We start from the raw sequence: 15,957 nt of genomic DNA, 5'->3' as shown, positions 1-15,957 counted from the left end.
GGTAAGGCGGTTGAAGACGGCCTTTCAAGTGTTCGTCACACTGGTCGCGAACATTGGTGGTTGCCCTCGACTTAGTTGGAAATCTTTTGTGGAGACAGCCATGCCTGAAACTGCCCGATGTGAGCGGTGATCCTCACATGGTAGATGATATGTACCGTCCAGACCCGGCTGAATCTTCTTAGTCTTCGGCCTTTTGCCGTCTTCTTAAACAGAAAACATTTCATTTGCCAAAAAGGTCGAGTAGATCGACACCATCTTTAAGACGTTTCGATACGAGATAGGTAATCGATCTACCCGACCTTTTTGGCTTTAAAATTCATTATCAAGCTACATTACAGATCCGTGCAAAGTGTACCCTAATTTCATTTGCATTTTGAATCTTCTCTCCAACGACTTTAACATGTTTTTGAAGGAAAGAAGGCAACTCATCAACGAAGAGAGACTTGTCTAGCGTGTATTAAGGCCCTAAACCTAAATGTTTTGGTACGACACATAGGCCTACTGCCAACAGCAGGTGCCGGCGTGCTTGTCAATTTGTTATGCTATATTTCGGTCTGCTTAACGGCCTGTCGCTGGCCTCGTGATTCGCACACAACTGTAGTTTAAAACTTTCTTATTTAAGAAAAGCCGCGTGGCGCGGATGCCAATGCTTGGGTCTTTTCTGAGCAAATGCAGCTAGCGCGGACGTGAAAAAAGACAAGAAGTAAAGTGCAGTGTCGCAAAGCGGAGCGAAGCAAATTAAACAAAGGAAAGCAATTGCTAAAATACCAACAGTTGCAGCACTGCGAAAGTAGACAACTATAACAGTTATTATCAATTAGGCCTAATATAATGAATTGCAATTTTAAAGTGTTTTTTAAAGCGGTATTATGTTGGAATAGTACAAGTTCGCTTTTTGCTATGATACTATGCTTTTGTTTTTGCTATGCTTTTTGCTTTTTGCTATCTTATAATGTGTGTTAGCGAAGAGCTTTGGCCGACATTGTGTCGTTTAGGCACAATTGCCATGCCTCGCGGCAATGCTTCTTTGCTGCGTAAGCTGTGCGAATCTAGTCATATCATGCAAAGCTATGCATTTTGTTATAACGCTAACGTAGCGTTTTTATTTACTATCAGCTGCGTTGAACACCAGACAAATACCACCACAATGTAATTACATAATCTGTAAAAGTAAGTAGACTACTAAGAAAGCATACTAACTTTAACGCAGATTTACTGGTTCAGCGAAGTTTAGCGTATCAGTCAAAGCACGACCTATGTTTTTTGATTTTCCAAAAACTAAGACTAAGTCGTGTCAATCAAGCATTAGTTACTTAAACTTATACACTCCACTGACCTAAAAGCGTTATTTTTTTCAGTGCTTAACGTTATGCGTTTTATGACAGCAATTCAGACGTAGCGTACATCTTGTGTTATAACTTGAGTGGTACAAATCAGCTGTTCTGCACAAAACTAGCAACCCAGCAACCAGTCATCGATTCCAACGAAAATGCAAGCGGCTTAGAAGCTAGAATAAGTGAAAGTAAGTGGTAAATTCTAAAGTACAATACAGGCTAATCTGAAAGAGATAACCAAGTTTAAGTTTATGGTGCGATGAGCACTGCGATATTTGTGTAATTAAAGTATACATACTGCATTACAAAACACATTATTTCAATTCAGTTTCACGCGTGACTGCAGAGAGCGTTTTATATGTGTTTCCTTTTGCCGGAAGTAATGCAAGGCCCTATAGTTTACACAGCAAGCTGAAATGTTACAAGTCTTAATCGTAACGAGTTGGTCCCGAAAAACAACATTTTTAGCACAATTACAAATCTGTGTTTGCGGTGTCAATTCAATAAACTATTACACCTTCTTAAATAGCTACGAATGGAACCTTGTATTCACATTCGGTACAATATATACCAATAAGTAGAAAATGTTTCAATTTTGGTCCAAATTTGACAATTTTATTGCGTGTTTTAATAAAAGTTTTGCAGATTGTGTCGCAAATAAAGCTGACATTTTTTCTCTTACATGAAATGTTTGTCTTTTTTTAACAAAAAGAAAGTTAGGTCTCTGTAAAAGTCATTGCCATAGCAAGTCCTAAATACTGCCGCACGAGATAAATATTACCTATCAAAATCGGTAAACTCTTCAAAAAAACAAGTCCAAATAAACAAATCACAGTACAACATTTGCTTCAATATTCCAATTAGCACCTACAAACTAGCCTAGTTACTTAACGCAAGCTGTCATATAATTTCTTATGATTAACACTTAATGAAAAGGATGTGTCCCAGCTAACAAAAAAAAATACAGCCAATGTATTTATGTACCGCGGACCCCTATTAACTTCCTTACGGATCCCGAAGGGCCACACTGCATCCGGTTAAAAAGAACTGACTTAGAACATTAAAGTTTATAGGTTAGTGGTAAACAATGACCACGCTAGGTGATGCTGTAATTCAAAATCAGCCTGTTGCTTATGACCCTTCTTGTTTTTAAGTTGTTTTCTTTTATTTTAATCGCATATACATTAGATTTCAAGGTGACCAGGTTGCCTTCAATGGAAGATGAAACCCAACCTCTTCTTGGCGCTAGCCGAAAGAGAAATGTCGGTAACTACAGTACAACTCCACCTCAAGGAAGCGATGTTGTTGTGCCCAGTTGCGCCAAAGAACGCCTGAGGGTGAAACAAAGCATCGGTTTGTTCAGTGGAACTTTTCTTGTCGTGGGAGTCATAGTCGGCTCTGGAGTGTTCATTTCGCCCAACTTGATTTTAAGTGAGTTAAGATGTTATCGGTCCTTTTTCTTCTAAAGGAACACACACCAACACGGCGTACAGAGCAGGGCAGCGGAGTCGGTTAAAAACAACCCGAGTCCGACTCCGGCCAAAAAAATACACCCGAGTCCGACTCCCGAGTCCCGAGTCCCGAGTCCGACTCCAGTCAAATGAAAGATTTTGTCGAGTCCCGAGTCCAGCTCTGACTCTACAGCATTTTACCCATTTACGCAACTAAATTAAGGTCGATTTTCAGCAATCCACTCATATTGGTGTCATAATTGATCCACCCGCATTACATGGTTTAAAAATATTTTACCATTTGCTATTACACTTTTACAAATTACATCTTGCCGCCTTAACAGTTTTAAAATTTGATACTGCGCATGCGCACGTCGGACTCGCAAAAGTACCCTTTTCATGAAAAATGATATATTGCTTTCTACGGAAAGCTACGGAAAAACGCAAAAAAAAAATCTAAAGGTCGTGGCCGCAAATTTTTTTCCGGGGGAGCACCCCCGACACCCCAATATTTCGGCTCGCTACGCTCGTCTGCGGTCTATGTTGCCCTTACCAAAAAAGTCGCCCCCCTTGCCCTGAAATCGCTCCGGCGTTCCTGATAACACGGTAGTGTTAAGATCCTTTACACATTACAGCTAATTGTATAGTAATATGTGGGACAAAATAAGACTGAGGGATTTTTACTGAAGTTTACACTATAAACATGTGGTCATATAGTTATGATTTTACCCAGCCTTTCCGCTTTTTAAGACTTTGCCTTGCCAAAAATTGTTTTTTTTTTCCTTGAAAAGTAGGCAAAAACTTTAATATAATTTGGCCGTAAAGGCTGTTTTAAATTTGTGCTTCTAAATTCAAACGGGCAATTCAGCTAAGGTGGTTGCCTGACCCTAGTCAAACAGACCAACGAATTTGCTTTTGTTTCAGAATCTTGCAATGGCAGCGTCGGGATAAGTCTTATCATGTGGGTGCTGGGCGGTATCGTGGCGATCATGTCGACCCTATGCTACAACGAGCTGTCTTCTAGCATTACGGAGTCAGGCGGTGACTACACTTTCATGCGACACGCCTACGGGCCCGCCCTAGCCTTTCTGCTGCCCTGGATGAACTGCTTTTTCCCGACCACTGACGCCTTGGCAGTGCTGGCCTTTGCCAGCTACGCGATACAGCCGTTTTTCCCGGCCGCACAGCCTCTGCCGCAAAACGCCGTTAAGCTGCTGGCGATGGCTGTGGTGCTGATGGTGTACGCGATGAACTGCTACAGCGTCAAGCTGGCTGTGCGATTTCAGGTTGGTATTTCTCTTTTTTACCTTTGGAAGGGAATATATAGTTATATTTGCTAAGATTTAGCCACCACCGGTTCCTATGATCATATTGTGCAGTGTCTTTCAATATGTTTTGATCCACGGATCACTTCAGCATTAAAATATTTTTGCAAAACACAAATCGTAAATGCATAATAACGCATTTAACTAAAAATATTATTTCAACAGTTTATTCACTCTCATTTTTTCTAGTGCGATATCTGGGACTGTTGGGAAGAACACAAAGTTAATATTTTGGGCTGTAAAAATGTACTTATAGCCCAAAAAAACGTCGCAATTACAATATACAACAATAAATAAAGCAATGTGACGGAACATATTTAACCTGGTGACGGCTTTCATAAAACACCAGTGCTTTTCGCCCGGGATTACAGTGAACTTATAAGTTTGTTGCGGAACAATGATCTCTTACTTAACACCGGTTAAATATCACTGATTTAATAGACCACTGATTTGCAGAATTATCTTACCTCGCAGCAATGCAACTCATTTCAAATTATAGGTAATAACAAAACTTCGCAGTCATTTGCCTAGAAAATTTTTAAGTCAAGTTTTAGTCCAATTAGGTCTTTTCTTACCCAGATCGATTTACAGGCCATGTCATTACCATGGCAATCAGGCAAGTCATTTATCGAAATGATTTAAATCAAGGCATTTCAAAAACAGTGATTCAAGTCATTGCAGCATGGTCCCAAAATGATTTTTATGTAGTGTTTGTTGCCCTGTTTTTCCAAGGCTCGTTTAGACCCACACGGAGCAAACCAAATAAAAAAGGCTGTGTACCAGTGACTTTCAAAGTGCCTCGAAAGATTCTCAAGTGTTGCACGGAAATTTTTTCTAATTTTGGAAAGTGACTTATTTGTCTTGCATTTGCGAATATCTTTTTGTGGATTTACAAACTGAAGATAATTTGATCGTAAATCCAATTTTCTTTAAATTACGGATGGTTATTATTAGAGATGTCCCATAATATAGAGTCGAAGCCGATACCCGATGCTAAGTGGTATTACCGGTACTCGTACGATACTAGGGTGGTATCGGTGCCGATCCGATACTTAATTAATATAGGTATTTATATTTTATCTAGGATTATAGTCACCAAATGCAGCAATTTCTACCAGTAAATGTATATGTTTATCGAAAATGTTTACAGGTTGCCCATTGGTTTTAACCAAACTTCTCAAAACTACAGCAAATTTTATCCTACAACCTGCGAAAAATTATCGTTCAGCATTTTAATTTAAACTATTTCGTTTTTTTTTTGTATCGGATCGCGATGCATTTTGTTAAGAATATCGGGTATCGGTATTGGGTTCTAAGTCAACTATCGGACATCCACCGTTATTATTCCGGTCTATATACTATTTTGACGCAAAACATTCTGACTTTACAGCGTTGTTGCCATTCAAAACATAAAACGGACGTCAAGTCTTCCGGAAACGGTTAAATAAACAAGTTTTAGGTGATTTATTTTGTTTTGTTTTTAAGTTGCCAGCGATTAAGCCAAACTTTGTCGAAAACACCTTACGATAATATAGGTCTACAGTAAAATTAAAACACGTATATGTTCCCCCCTATTATAATACTCATATCATTTTTAGAATGTAAACGTTTTTTGTCGAAGGTGTTGTTTACAGCCATCAAGATCCTCACCATAGCGTTTATTATCGGGAGTGCCTTGTACTACAGCGGTCGATACCCTAGCAACGCTTACACCACGTTTTCAAACATGTTTAATCCAGGCCCTATACAGGGAATTACCTTTTTGAGCATCTCCAATGTGTTTTATCAGGTAAGTGTATATAGTACATCACGTATATACCATCTAAACAGGTGTGTGTGTTTTTTTACATGAACACGTGGAACACAAAGTATTGGCGATATTAAAACACACGAACTAAAATAAGGTAGTTAGCAATCAATAACAAACTTGCGAAGTAAAATAACTAGCCCAGACTAGTGTTTTTTTATTTTGAAATTACCACACGGTACTTCCATTTGGACGGAAATGCATATTCAGTTGATGATGTAATGTAAAAAATTGTGATCAGTGTTGCAAACAAGTATTTTCCAATTAAATCCAAGAAAAGTCATTTGCCGAATAAACTCGTTTTATTTTCAATAAATAACAAGTCAAGTCCCAGTACAAGACATTGCCATAAAAAATTCCAAGTCAAGTCATCAGTGTTAACATAAAGAATAAGCTATAATCAATCTATTAAATGTATTTGATTCCAAGCAACATTTTGCATATAACAAACGCGAAACAAACTGCAAGCAATATTTTACTATACTCAAATTTGAGGTAAATAACGTACCTATTTCGACGAATAATGTTTTCATTTAAAATGTATAACACTAATATAAGTTATTTGTCTAAATGACTTAAGTCAAAGTCGGCTCATTTTAAAACAGTGACTTAATTGCACTTAAGTCAAGTCATTGCAGGGTCTATCATACGCCCTAACTTTAAAGACCTTTAATTTTTGAAAAAATAAACCAATCAAAAGATAAAGTATTGGCAACTGATTTTTAGTTCCAATGCTATTTGAAATAAAAAAGAGAAATATAAAAAAGTGTGTGAAAGACAAAACGTTTTATGCTAAACAGACGGGATTTTATTAGAAAGTAGATTTTCTTGTATTACAGTATAACTTAGTATATAACTTTTTAAAATGACCAAAATAAATGACGGCGAGTATCCGAAGAGTTTATGTATTCGCTAAATAAAAGAAGACTTGTGAATCTCAAAGCCTCGAGTAATTTAAAATCACCTTGATAAAGACGTTCGATAGGTATTGTATTATCAGTACTTTATCAAGACGATGTCGATCTACTCGACCTTTTTGGCTTTGAGATTCATTATCAAGCTATATTGCAGATTCGTGTATAGTGTACATAGGAAGACTAATTGAGGAATTGTACGAAAATCGCTTTGTTTGCTATAGATACCACGCCAAGGTAAATCAAACGCACAAAGTTCCAGCTTAGCATCTTGTTTTGCACTTAGGTCACGTGGTCGTACGAGGGATGGAACGCATTGTGTCATGCAAACGAGGAAGTAGACTCGCCGCGGAATGTTGCACTGGCATCGGTTTTCGGGATTGTTATCTCGGTTATTATTATGCTTTTCATCAACGTATCTTATTTGATGGGTAAGTGGGCTGCTGCTTTAAATAAAACGTCGTTCTGCAAGATCTGTTAGGCTTTCTGTGTGAATTTGCGTCGTGTAATTTTTCGTGTTCTATACTGAGGCTTTGTCCATAAAAGTTATGTGTGGATACATCTCTGTTGAGTTATAGTAACTGTGCATAACATAAATTAAAATACTAAACTTTACAGATCAATTAAACATTTATCGCCAAAAATAAATCAGATTTACACTATTTTTTTTATAAACCTAAATCGGGTAGGCTTTGGATATATTGAAAAACAAATATTATCTCTGTGTAAAGCGTTGTTTTAAACAAGTTATTTTGAAATACCTGAAGTCTAAGTCAAGTATTTTGCAGTAATAACAAGTCAAGTCCCAGTCGAGTCAGTTGCCCAAGTCAAGACCCAGTCATGTCATTATGAGAGCAAGTCAACTTCAAGTCAAGTTATTGACATAAAAACGTTTAACTATTCCCAACTCATGCGATTATAATTATGATCAATAACGTAACAAAAATAACAAAAACCCCATATACAGCCAACAAATTGTTATACGTGCTAAATTAAATTACCTAATTTTACTGAAAACTATTTCATGAAAACACTTAATTGTCATTACAACTCTGGTGTAAACACACTAAATAAAATTAGACGTAAGGTGTTGATACTTTTTAATACAAAAAAAAAGGTGAACTCGTGCTGCGGGTATACTTTGAAAATGTCTTCTATGGTTCTATTTGGGAGCTTGCTTGGCTTCTCTACCCTTATATCTTTGCGATTCCCTTGAAAGATGGTATAGTGGGAGAATGCTAAGAATGTGAGGCATTGTGTGGCGTAATATTGAGGTATAAAAAATGAACCCGCAATAGCATTATAGCCAACATTCAAAAAAGGAAATATACAGTGTTGTAATGACTTAATGACTTGTCTTAAGTGCACTAAGGCTTAATTTTATGACAAGGACTTGACTTGGATTTAGCTTGTCCTAATCATGACTTGACTGGTGACTTGGTATTTGTACAAAATGACTTGACTTGGACTCAAGTTATTTCACAAATGACTTGACCAGGACTAAAGTTATTTCACAAATGATTTGACTTGGACTTAAGGTACTTTATAAGTTACTTGACTGAAACGTACTTGTTTGCAACACTGAAAATACACCCTAAAAGAAAAACTACCTTGTTCTATTCAGTGCTGACTCCACAGCAGATGATGGAATCGACAACGGTGGCTCTGTCGTTTTCGCAGCAAATTTTCTCGGTCGGTCTGTGGCTGGTAGCGGTGACAGTGTGCCTGGTCAACTTCGGCACCTTCAATAGCTCGGTGATCACCTACAGCAGGACTGTGTACGTGGCGGCAAGGAACGGACACTTTCCGAAGGTTAGCCACTCTGAATGTGCATGATTTTTTTTTAAATACGTCTAACGGTCGACGAAAGAAATTTCTTATACCTGTATTGTGTAAACAACATTCAGTCAACAGGGAGTACTGACAGTCAAATCTTTCTAAAGCTATAGTTAAAAGGAAATATAAGACACGATTTTAACCTCAAACAATATTAATCACAAGACCAACTTTATATATATATATGTATGTATCATTTCGGCAATGTATCAACTTTATATAAATAAAACAATAAACAAAATAATTTGTTGCCTTATTTTAAACATTTTATTTAACAAATTAATATTATTTGCTTAACCTGCGTTGCATGCACAGTAAATCATAGCTAACTTTTCTTAAATCTAATACCTTTAAAAATAAGCCCATTGCAGCAGGAAAGTGCAATTAGTTATTTTTTACTTACATTGGCATAAGGTTTTATGATGTAAGTTAAGTCAATCAAATCTAAATGTTTGTGACACTTATTTTATTTTATTGCAACTCTTATTTTGTCAGAATGAAAACACATCTGTGCTATCTCTATTACAGATATTTGGAATGATCCAAGTCAATTACCTAACACCGCTTCCTTGCCTCATACTCAACGCAATTCCAACTCTCGTGTTAGTTGCCATTGGCGACTTTTCAACGCTGATCGACGCCTTCGGCTTTACATCGTGGACTTTCTACTTTTTCAGTTCCCTTTCTGTGCTCATTCTGCGCCGAAAGTATCCAACCCTTCCAAGGCCCTTTCGAGTAAGTAAAAACGGAGAGCTTTCCCGAATTGCTAACGATAGAGCAAGTAACTTCTTTGAGTCTTAAAATCATGTAACAAAGAAGTCTGTCCACGTATCTAGTAATTATTAAACACAAAGTTGCCAAACACATTTGTAAAAATACGTTTGGCTGAAAAGTGCATCCGCTTTAGTTAAAAGAAATGTCGTATCCAAACTGCAAAAAATATTTTATGACTTTAAATACAATAAGGCGCCTTTAAAAAGCCGGGTCCTTCAGATAATATTTAAATAATATTTTTAGGTTTAGTTTAGGCAGATTGCTTGTCAACCTTTAAGTCTTGCTGTATTTCAGTGTACATTTAAAAACGGACTTTAAATAATATCATTTTCAGCGCTTTGTTTGTATTTTATTATTTGACACCCAATGTGAAAAATGCAAGTCAACCACTACACCATACTATGCTTTAAAGGTACCCACGATCATTCCAATCATCATGACAATACTGTCGGTTTTCTTCGTCGTGTTTCCCATCGTCACCAATCCGCACTTTCTCTACTTTTACTCGCTGGCCTTTTTTGCCGTGGGACTTTTCGTTTACTACTTGCTGATCCACCGTGGATTCCAAGTTCCAGGCATGAAACCAACGACCATCTTCCTTCAAAAGCTTTTAAACGCCGCCCGTGAAGACTTGGCCCCTGTTGGAGAATGAGATAACACTGCTGATCAAGAAAGCTTGTCTTCTGTGGGAATTCTTCACAATTAAAGCCCCGAAAGCACGGGGAAGTGTTGAACCGGCAATAAAAGAACATTGTCGTGTTTTGAAATGACTTAAGTCCCAATCAAGTCATTTGAAAAATAACTCACGTCCAAGTCAAGTATTCTGCAAATATAGCAAGTTAAGTTTTAAGTCATCAGTTGCCCAAGTCAAGTCCCGGTCGATTTAATTTTGAAGCCAACTTTAAGTCATGTCATTGACGTAAAAAAATCGGTTAACTATTAAAATTTGTAAACTCGTCCGATTATGAGCAACAACTCAACTTAAACAAACAAAAACGCAATATACAGCTAGCAAATTGTTTTATGCGCTACAACGGCAGCAAATACCCATTTTTTATTGACAAATATTTAGTAGTAACACTTATTTTAAACCCAAATTATTTGACACAATGCAGTAAGTCCAAGTCAAGTCATTTGTCCAAAAGACATAAGTCAAGTCATTGGAAAACTGTTAATTAAGCGCACTTAAGTCATTTATTTGACAACAACCTAACGTTATACGAGTACAAATGTAAAGCTATCAGAAAAAAATTGGTAAACCATGGAGTGAATGGTTAAGAAAGGTTCAGACCAAGTATTTGCCCAAGTAATTTGAATTATGCCAAGTCATTTGGAACAGCTAACGCTTTGCGCAGCTTTGGATTTTGCGAATTAACACTTTGCAAACGTTTAAAATAATCGAAAAAACGTTTGAACTAGATTCGCTTCATTTTCCAGCAAACTCAAAACACCAGTTTTGCTGGTTACATTTGGTTTATAGGTTAATTTTGTTCCTATAAATCATCGTAATATTGCATTTGTTTTGTGACACATTTTCTAAATTCGAAAAACATTTTAAACCGTCGCCTACCTAATGTTCTGCGAATATAGTATTTTATAATACCACTGTCATAGACAAAATTGCGTTTTTGCTTTTTTGGATTAATAATTATTTAATTTCTCTGTCAATTTTACTGATGTTCGCCTGACTGACATATAAGAATTTTAAACGTCTTTCTCACCTTCAATAAAATGTGGGCTTCAAGAAGAGATTAGTATGTGCTGTTTCCATACAAAGAGATCTTGTTGTTGTATATCAACCGAGTTGATTTCAAGTGCAAATATTCAAAAATTTAAAGTTAAGTTGTTCTTGTTTGCGAAAATAAATCGTGCAATTTTTTGGTTAGTGCTATACCCACCATCTAAACCTCTCTGGCACTAGCGTGTTGTCAAATGGAAAATATGTGAGACAAGTACTTTGGCGAAGCAGGATTAAATTTTTCGTTTTCCTTAATTTGGCAAAATTATAATATAAATGGTTCCTTACTTCCTACAATATGTATATTCACACCAGACAGAAAAATGCAATGATATATGCACAAAAGTGTAAGGTAAGACTAGTCCACAAAAATAGTTTGGGGATTGTTTTTTTCGTGGAGTCTAACTGTTGAGCAAAACCTTTGATCGCCACGAACTGTACCAAATAGTTCCGAAAAACATAACACCAATCAGCCGTAAAAGTAGCTATAAAGAAAAGGGCCAAAATGACAACAAATTATTAAAAATGAGTTGCTAAAACCGCGAATATCGCAAAATCAAGTTTTCAGTTTCTTTGCACATGTGTAATTTTGATGCAAATCATAGTACAGTAAAGCAGAATTACCACCAAGAGTAACATGGAACCATTAAATTACTACAAGAAGTTAAATATAGTAGTACAGACCTCCAAAGACCCCTCCCCGCGTTAACATCAAATTTAACATTTTTGATTATCAAGGCAATTGAGAAACAGCCTATACGTGTTTGTCGTATACTATACAGTTTAGTACTCACACGCATGATTTAAAAACAATTAGTAATTGCAACACAGCCAGTCAACCACGTCACATAAAATACCCGGTCACAACAGTACATTCTTGTACTTGCTCAGATGCAATAATTTCGCGCTACGCATTTGCCATTTAAAGAAGCAGGATCATGATATCTAATCATAGGATGCGAAAGAAAAGTATTTACCCTGGTGCTTTTATGCTGGCTGCTATAAAAGCTTTACACTTCAGCCTGAAAAGTCCATAAGCTAGAAGAAAAAAGAAAGATCAATAACCAAGAACTTGCAAAGGTAAGTTGTTCGTTTTGTTTGACATAATAATAACTTTAAGTGTTATCAGTTTTTTGTTTATGATATCCATGTTTACCTTTTCGGCGTTTAATTAGTTGTAATTATAACTATAACACAAAACGAGCTCGATACCTGAAAACAGTATTTCAAAGCGACTGCAATGGTTAACAAATTAACTGTTATCTTTCCTTTTATTACAGTGGTATTTAGAGTTAACAAAAAGCATCGAACAATTTTACCCTCAATAATATATATATTGTATTGCTTGGTAGATTTAAGGACAACAAAGTATTACCTACAACGTTGGATCGTAAACGAGATACGAGGCATGAACTATACTGGTGAGTTGACAAGTGTACAAACTAGTTTTGCTCGTGTGTAAGTGTTTTGATCTCTTACATTAAGGGTGTTTTAATCCCTTACAATACGATAAACAACTTGACCTCTTTTTTCAGAGTTTCAGCAATTGTCTGCAATTATGGACGAAGGAGGAGCAATGCCGGTGGAATTTGCCGACATATTATTACTTATTATTGTGTATCTTCTCTTTCGTTGTTATGGCAAGTGATTCTCAGTTTAACGATTTTGGGTTTCTTGTCGATGCTATTATATCTAAACAGCAGAAGTGCTGTTTAATGTGTTTATGCCGATAACCAGTTGTTGCGTGATAGCAACGAACCGGTATAATGTAGTAGATGGTGAAAGTGGAAAAAGATTGGCTATTGTTTACGTGGTAAAAAAAACGGCCCTTTTGAGTTGATTTGTACGTGTTATGTAGGGCTACCACGTGTTGTCTTTCAGAAAGATTCTATCTGTTTTTATGAGAAAAATTGATTGTCCTTCAAGGAAACTAAATATTGTCCAAATGTCCCTTTCTTTCGCACTTTCTTGCTTTTTAATGTCTATGTCTCTATTCGGCGCAAGACCCATAAAGTCAAATCTAATGACTTTTCGCCGACAGTATAAAAATGTGGTCTATTTATTGAAGTCAATTGTTTTCGAAACAGTTAATTGGCCAACTAAGTTTGGATTGGGTAAACAAATGTGCCTTGTTTTTGTGTCTTACTTACTATTACTTGCGTTAAACAAGCGTATGATCCAAAATGTCTTAATTCATTCTATAAACGTAAACTCTATTTTTATTGCACTTTCTGTCTAAGTTGTTTCCTTTCAGAGATGAAAGTTGTGCACATCTAAAGTGTAACGTCGTTATTGAAATATTGTGGTTTTATTTAACGCCTGTAAATACTTTTATTTTGATTTTGTAAATATATTTTGCGCCAAAAACTTGATTTGCAATACTTTACAGTAGCAAGGGTAAATAAAGTCATCGAATTATCCCCGTTGTCAGAACAACAGTTATAGCTATATAGTGAGTGTAAAATAGATTTTCAAAAATACGGCATTTCAAGCAATGACTCTGAAAACCGCTTGATAGATGTCGATATAGCTACACCACTTTTTACCTAAAAAATCGCCCCTTTATAGCATGCAGATACATTTCTTGGTTTTATTTGTAGCTAAATTCAAAATGCTAAATCTATTAATCTTTCGTTTAGCTTAACTTCCACAAAAAAACATGCAACCTTGCTTATAACATTTGCAATTGCTCGCTTCTTATGTAATGCAGTTAGCAGCATCGGGACTTCCCCATTCGTAAAAGCTTAGATTTGCAAATGCAAAATGGACGGAGGTTGCAGTAATTTAATAAAGCTAAGAGCTTGTTAAAGCACACAAGGTCCAACATATAACAGGACACAACTGTAAACAGCGTTAGACAATTTTTTGTCCCTAGAAGACGTGTGATGTCATGTAGAAAGGCATCCTATGTTTACAATTATTACTTCACCCGGGCTATAGTACCTATACTATAGCAACCAGGGCTTCGTGGTCGAACTCGGGATCTGGCGGAGTCGGTTTATTTTGCTGTAGTTGGATTAGGGAAGTCCTGGGTCAGACATGCGTATGTGCAGTAGCAAATTTGAAACAGATATGGCGTCAAACTGTAAAAGTCAACGTGGAATAGTACATAGTTAAATATGTTAAAAAAAACGTATTGTGGGTGGATGAGTTGTATGACCTCGTCTTTCGGTGGATTGCTGTGTATTTACCCAATTTCAGTTACATAAATGGATGAAACGTAGGATTTGGAGTCGGAGCCGGACTTGAGCGTCGGATTCGAGTAAATTTGTGCGGCCAGAGTCGGACTCGGCAATTGTACTTGCGTTAAAACTTCGCAGCCCTGCTATCAACTATAATATATAAAAAATACCCACAAACCCAACGCGAAAGTTAGACACGTTTTGTGAATTAAAGTAAAGTACTATAGGTAACTAAAAAACTTTTTTCAAATTAATTACATATGAAAAAAATAGTTTGCTAAGTATAATCAGAATAATTCTGGAGGCTGCTTAGTGTAAGCAAGACAAATACTCTTATTAGTTGGCAAAGTTGAAGGCAATCGCTTCATAAAATACCCTACAAACAAACTACACTCTCGGATTAAGCTAATGTAATTATGTATGACGCCTTGCGTGGGATACTACGTTGCAACGTTTTCCGGCTTGGTTGTATTGCTGCGCATAAAAAACGGTACCAGGTTTTCTACTTATTGTTTACAGAATTTTTTTGTTTACAAAAGTCTCCTTTTTGTTGACAGAACAACATGCATTTTTTATGTCGTAAGTCAAGGTATTAACATGTTACTTGTGATTGACTATTTAAAATAGGTTCCTCTGGCATATATTTCTTTAACCAACGTTTATTTATTGTGTATATTAATTACAATAAGATCAGCAACAATATTAAATATGTTGTTCACAATGTAAATTAAATTCATGTGCTACAGAATTACTGGAGTAAATTACTTTTGGAAATTCACGGCACAGGGCAACTGGGACTGCAAAATCTGCTGCGGTCTTACAAGCAACATACCGACGCAGAAAAGTCTCGTAAACTTTTGCTTGTTTAACTAAAATACATCTAAAGTGCAAACAATTTTAGGTGTCCATACCACATGTCATAGTTAATTAAAATTTCGAAACCTGGAAACAACAAAGTTTATAGAAAAAGTAAATGGCTGACACGACATTTATTCTGCATTACGCTCATTCATGCGCGCCGCATAATTATTGTCAATCAAAAACTTCGGGCGAAAGGTAAAACAGGTATATTTTACAAACCCACCTATAGCACAAAGCAACTAATAGTTTACAACTCGATTCACTTTATATTAAATGATTTATGTGATTTATTCACCAAAAAAACGGGTCATATCAGTAGCTTATATCTGGTAATTCAGTTTTCCTTCTTAAATTGTTATAAAATACGCCAAGACAAAAGTGAAACCTATTAGGACAGTCACTTTTCCATATATATTTACCTCCATCGCTTACACACACATTCACAGACATACAAAACTCACACACACACACACACACACACACACAACCAAAATACAACAGGCTGTGTTATAGCAATAGAAAAGGTTTCGATTAAAACATAAAAAAACCCTTGTTTCTTTCTAAAATTTACGTTTGAAATAAAATATGATCCTTTTATCGGTTTCTTATAGCCTTTTGTAGTATGCTAGACTTTTAGTACTACAGAAACAATAAATTGTATTAAAAAGTACAAAATATACAATAAGGCTATGTGTAATGTAATTGTTATCCATCAGATCCAGTTTGCGGAGAAAT

General features: G+C 36.3%; 1 protein-coding gene and 1 long non-coding RNA gene across 2 annotated transcripts; both read left to right on the top strand.

Moving 5' to 3' along the window:
* The first annotated feature begins 1,389 nt into the window (after window positions 1-1,389).
* Window positions 1,390-11,120, top strand: LOC146140914 (b(0,+)-type amino acid transporter 1-like). Its single transcript, XM_083392033.1, has 8 exons — window positions 1,390-1,522; window positions 2,523-2,765; window positions 3,710-4,071; window positions 5,732-5,899; window positions 7,118-7,262; window positions 8,456-8,643; window positions 9,196-9,402; window positions 9,854-11,120. Exons 2-8 carry the CDS (start codon window positions 2,549-2,551, stop codon window positions 10,091-10,093), a joined length of 1,527 nt encoding a protein of 508 aa, XP_083248159.1. The 5' UTR covers window positions 1,390-1,522; window positions 2,523-2,548; the 3' UTR covers window positions 10,094-11,120.
* Window positions 11,121-12,204: 1,084 nt separating this feature from the next.
* LOC146140913 (uncharacterized) lies at window positions 12,205-13,337 on the top strand. The gene is made up of 3 exons (XR_014501342.1): window positions 12,205-12,259; window positions 12,532-12,600; window positions 12,715-13,337. It is a non-coding gene; the product is annotated as an uncharacterized LOC146140913 (long non-coding RNA).
* Window positions 13,338-15,957: the final 2,620 nt, after the last annotated feature.

The sequence above is a fragment of the Ascidiella aspersa genome, chromosome 6 (assembly GCF_963924565.1).
Source record: "Ascidiella aspersa chromosome 6, kaAscAspe10.2, whole genome shotgun sequence".
Lineage (NCBI taxonomy): Eukaryota > Metazoa > Chordata > Ascidiacea > Phlebobranchia > Ascidiidae > Ascidiella > Ascidiella aspersa.
This window is presented reverse-complemented; position numbering and strand designations above follow the sequence as displayed.

Coding starts and splice junctions, on each gene's coding strand:
- LOC146140914 (XM_083392033.1), top strand. CDS start 2,549: ATGGAAGATGAAACCCAACCTCTTCTTGGCGCTAGCCGAAAGAGAAAT. Junction 2,766..3,709: donor TTCGCCCAACTTGATTTTAA/GTGAGTTAAGAT, acceptor CTTTTGTTTCAG/AATCTTGCAATGGCAGCGTC. Junction 4,072..5,731: donor AGCTGGCTGTGCGATTTCAG/GTTGGTATTTCT, acceptor TTTTTGTCGAAG/GTGTTGTTTACAGCCATCAA.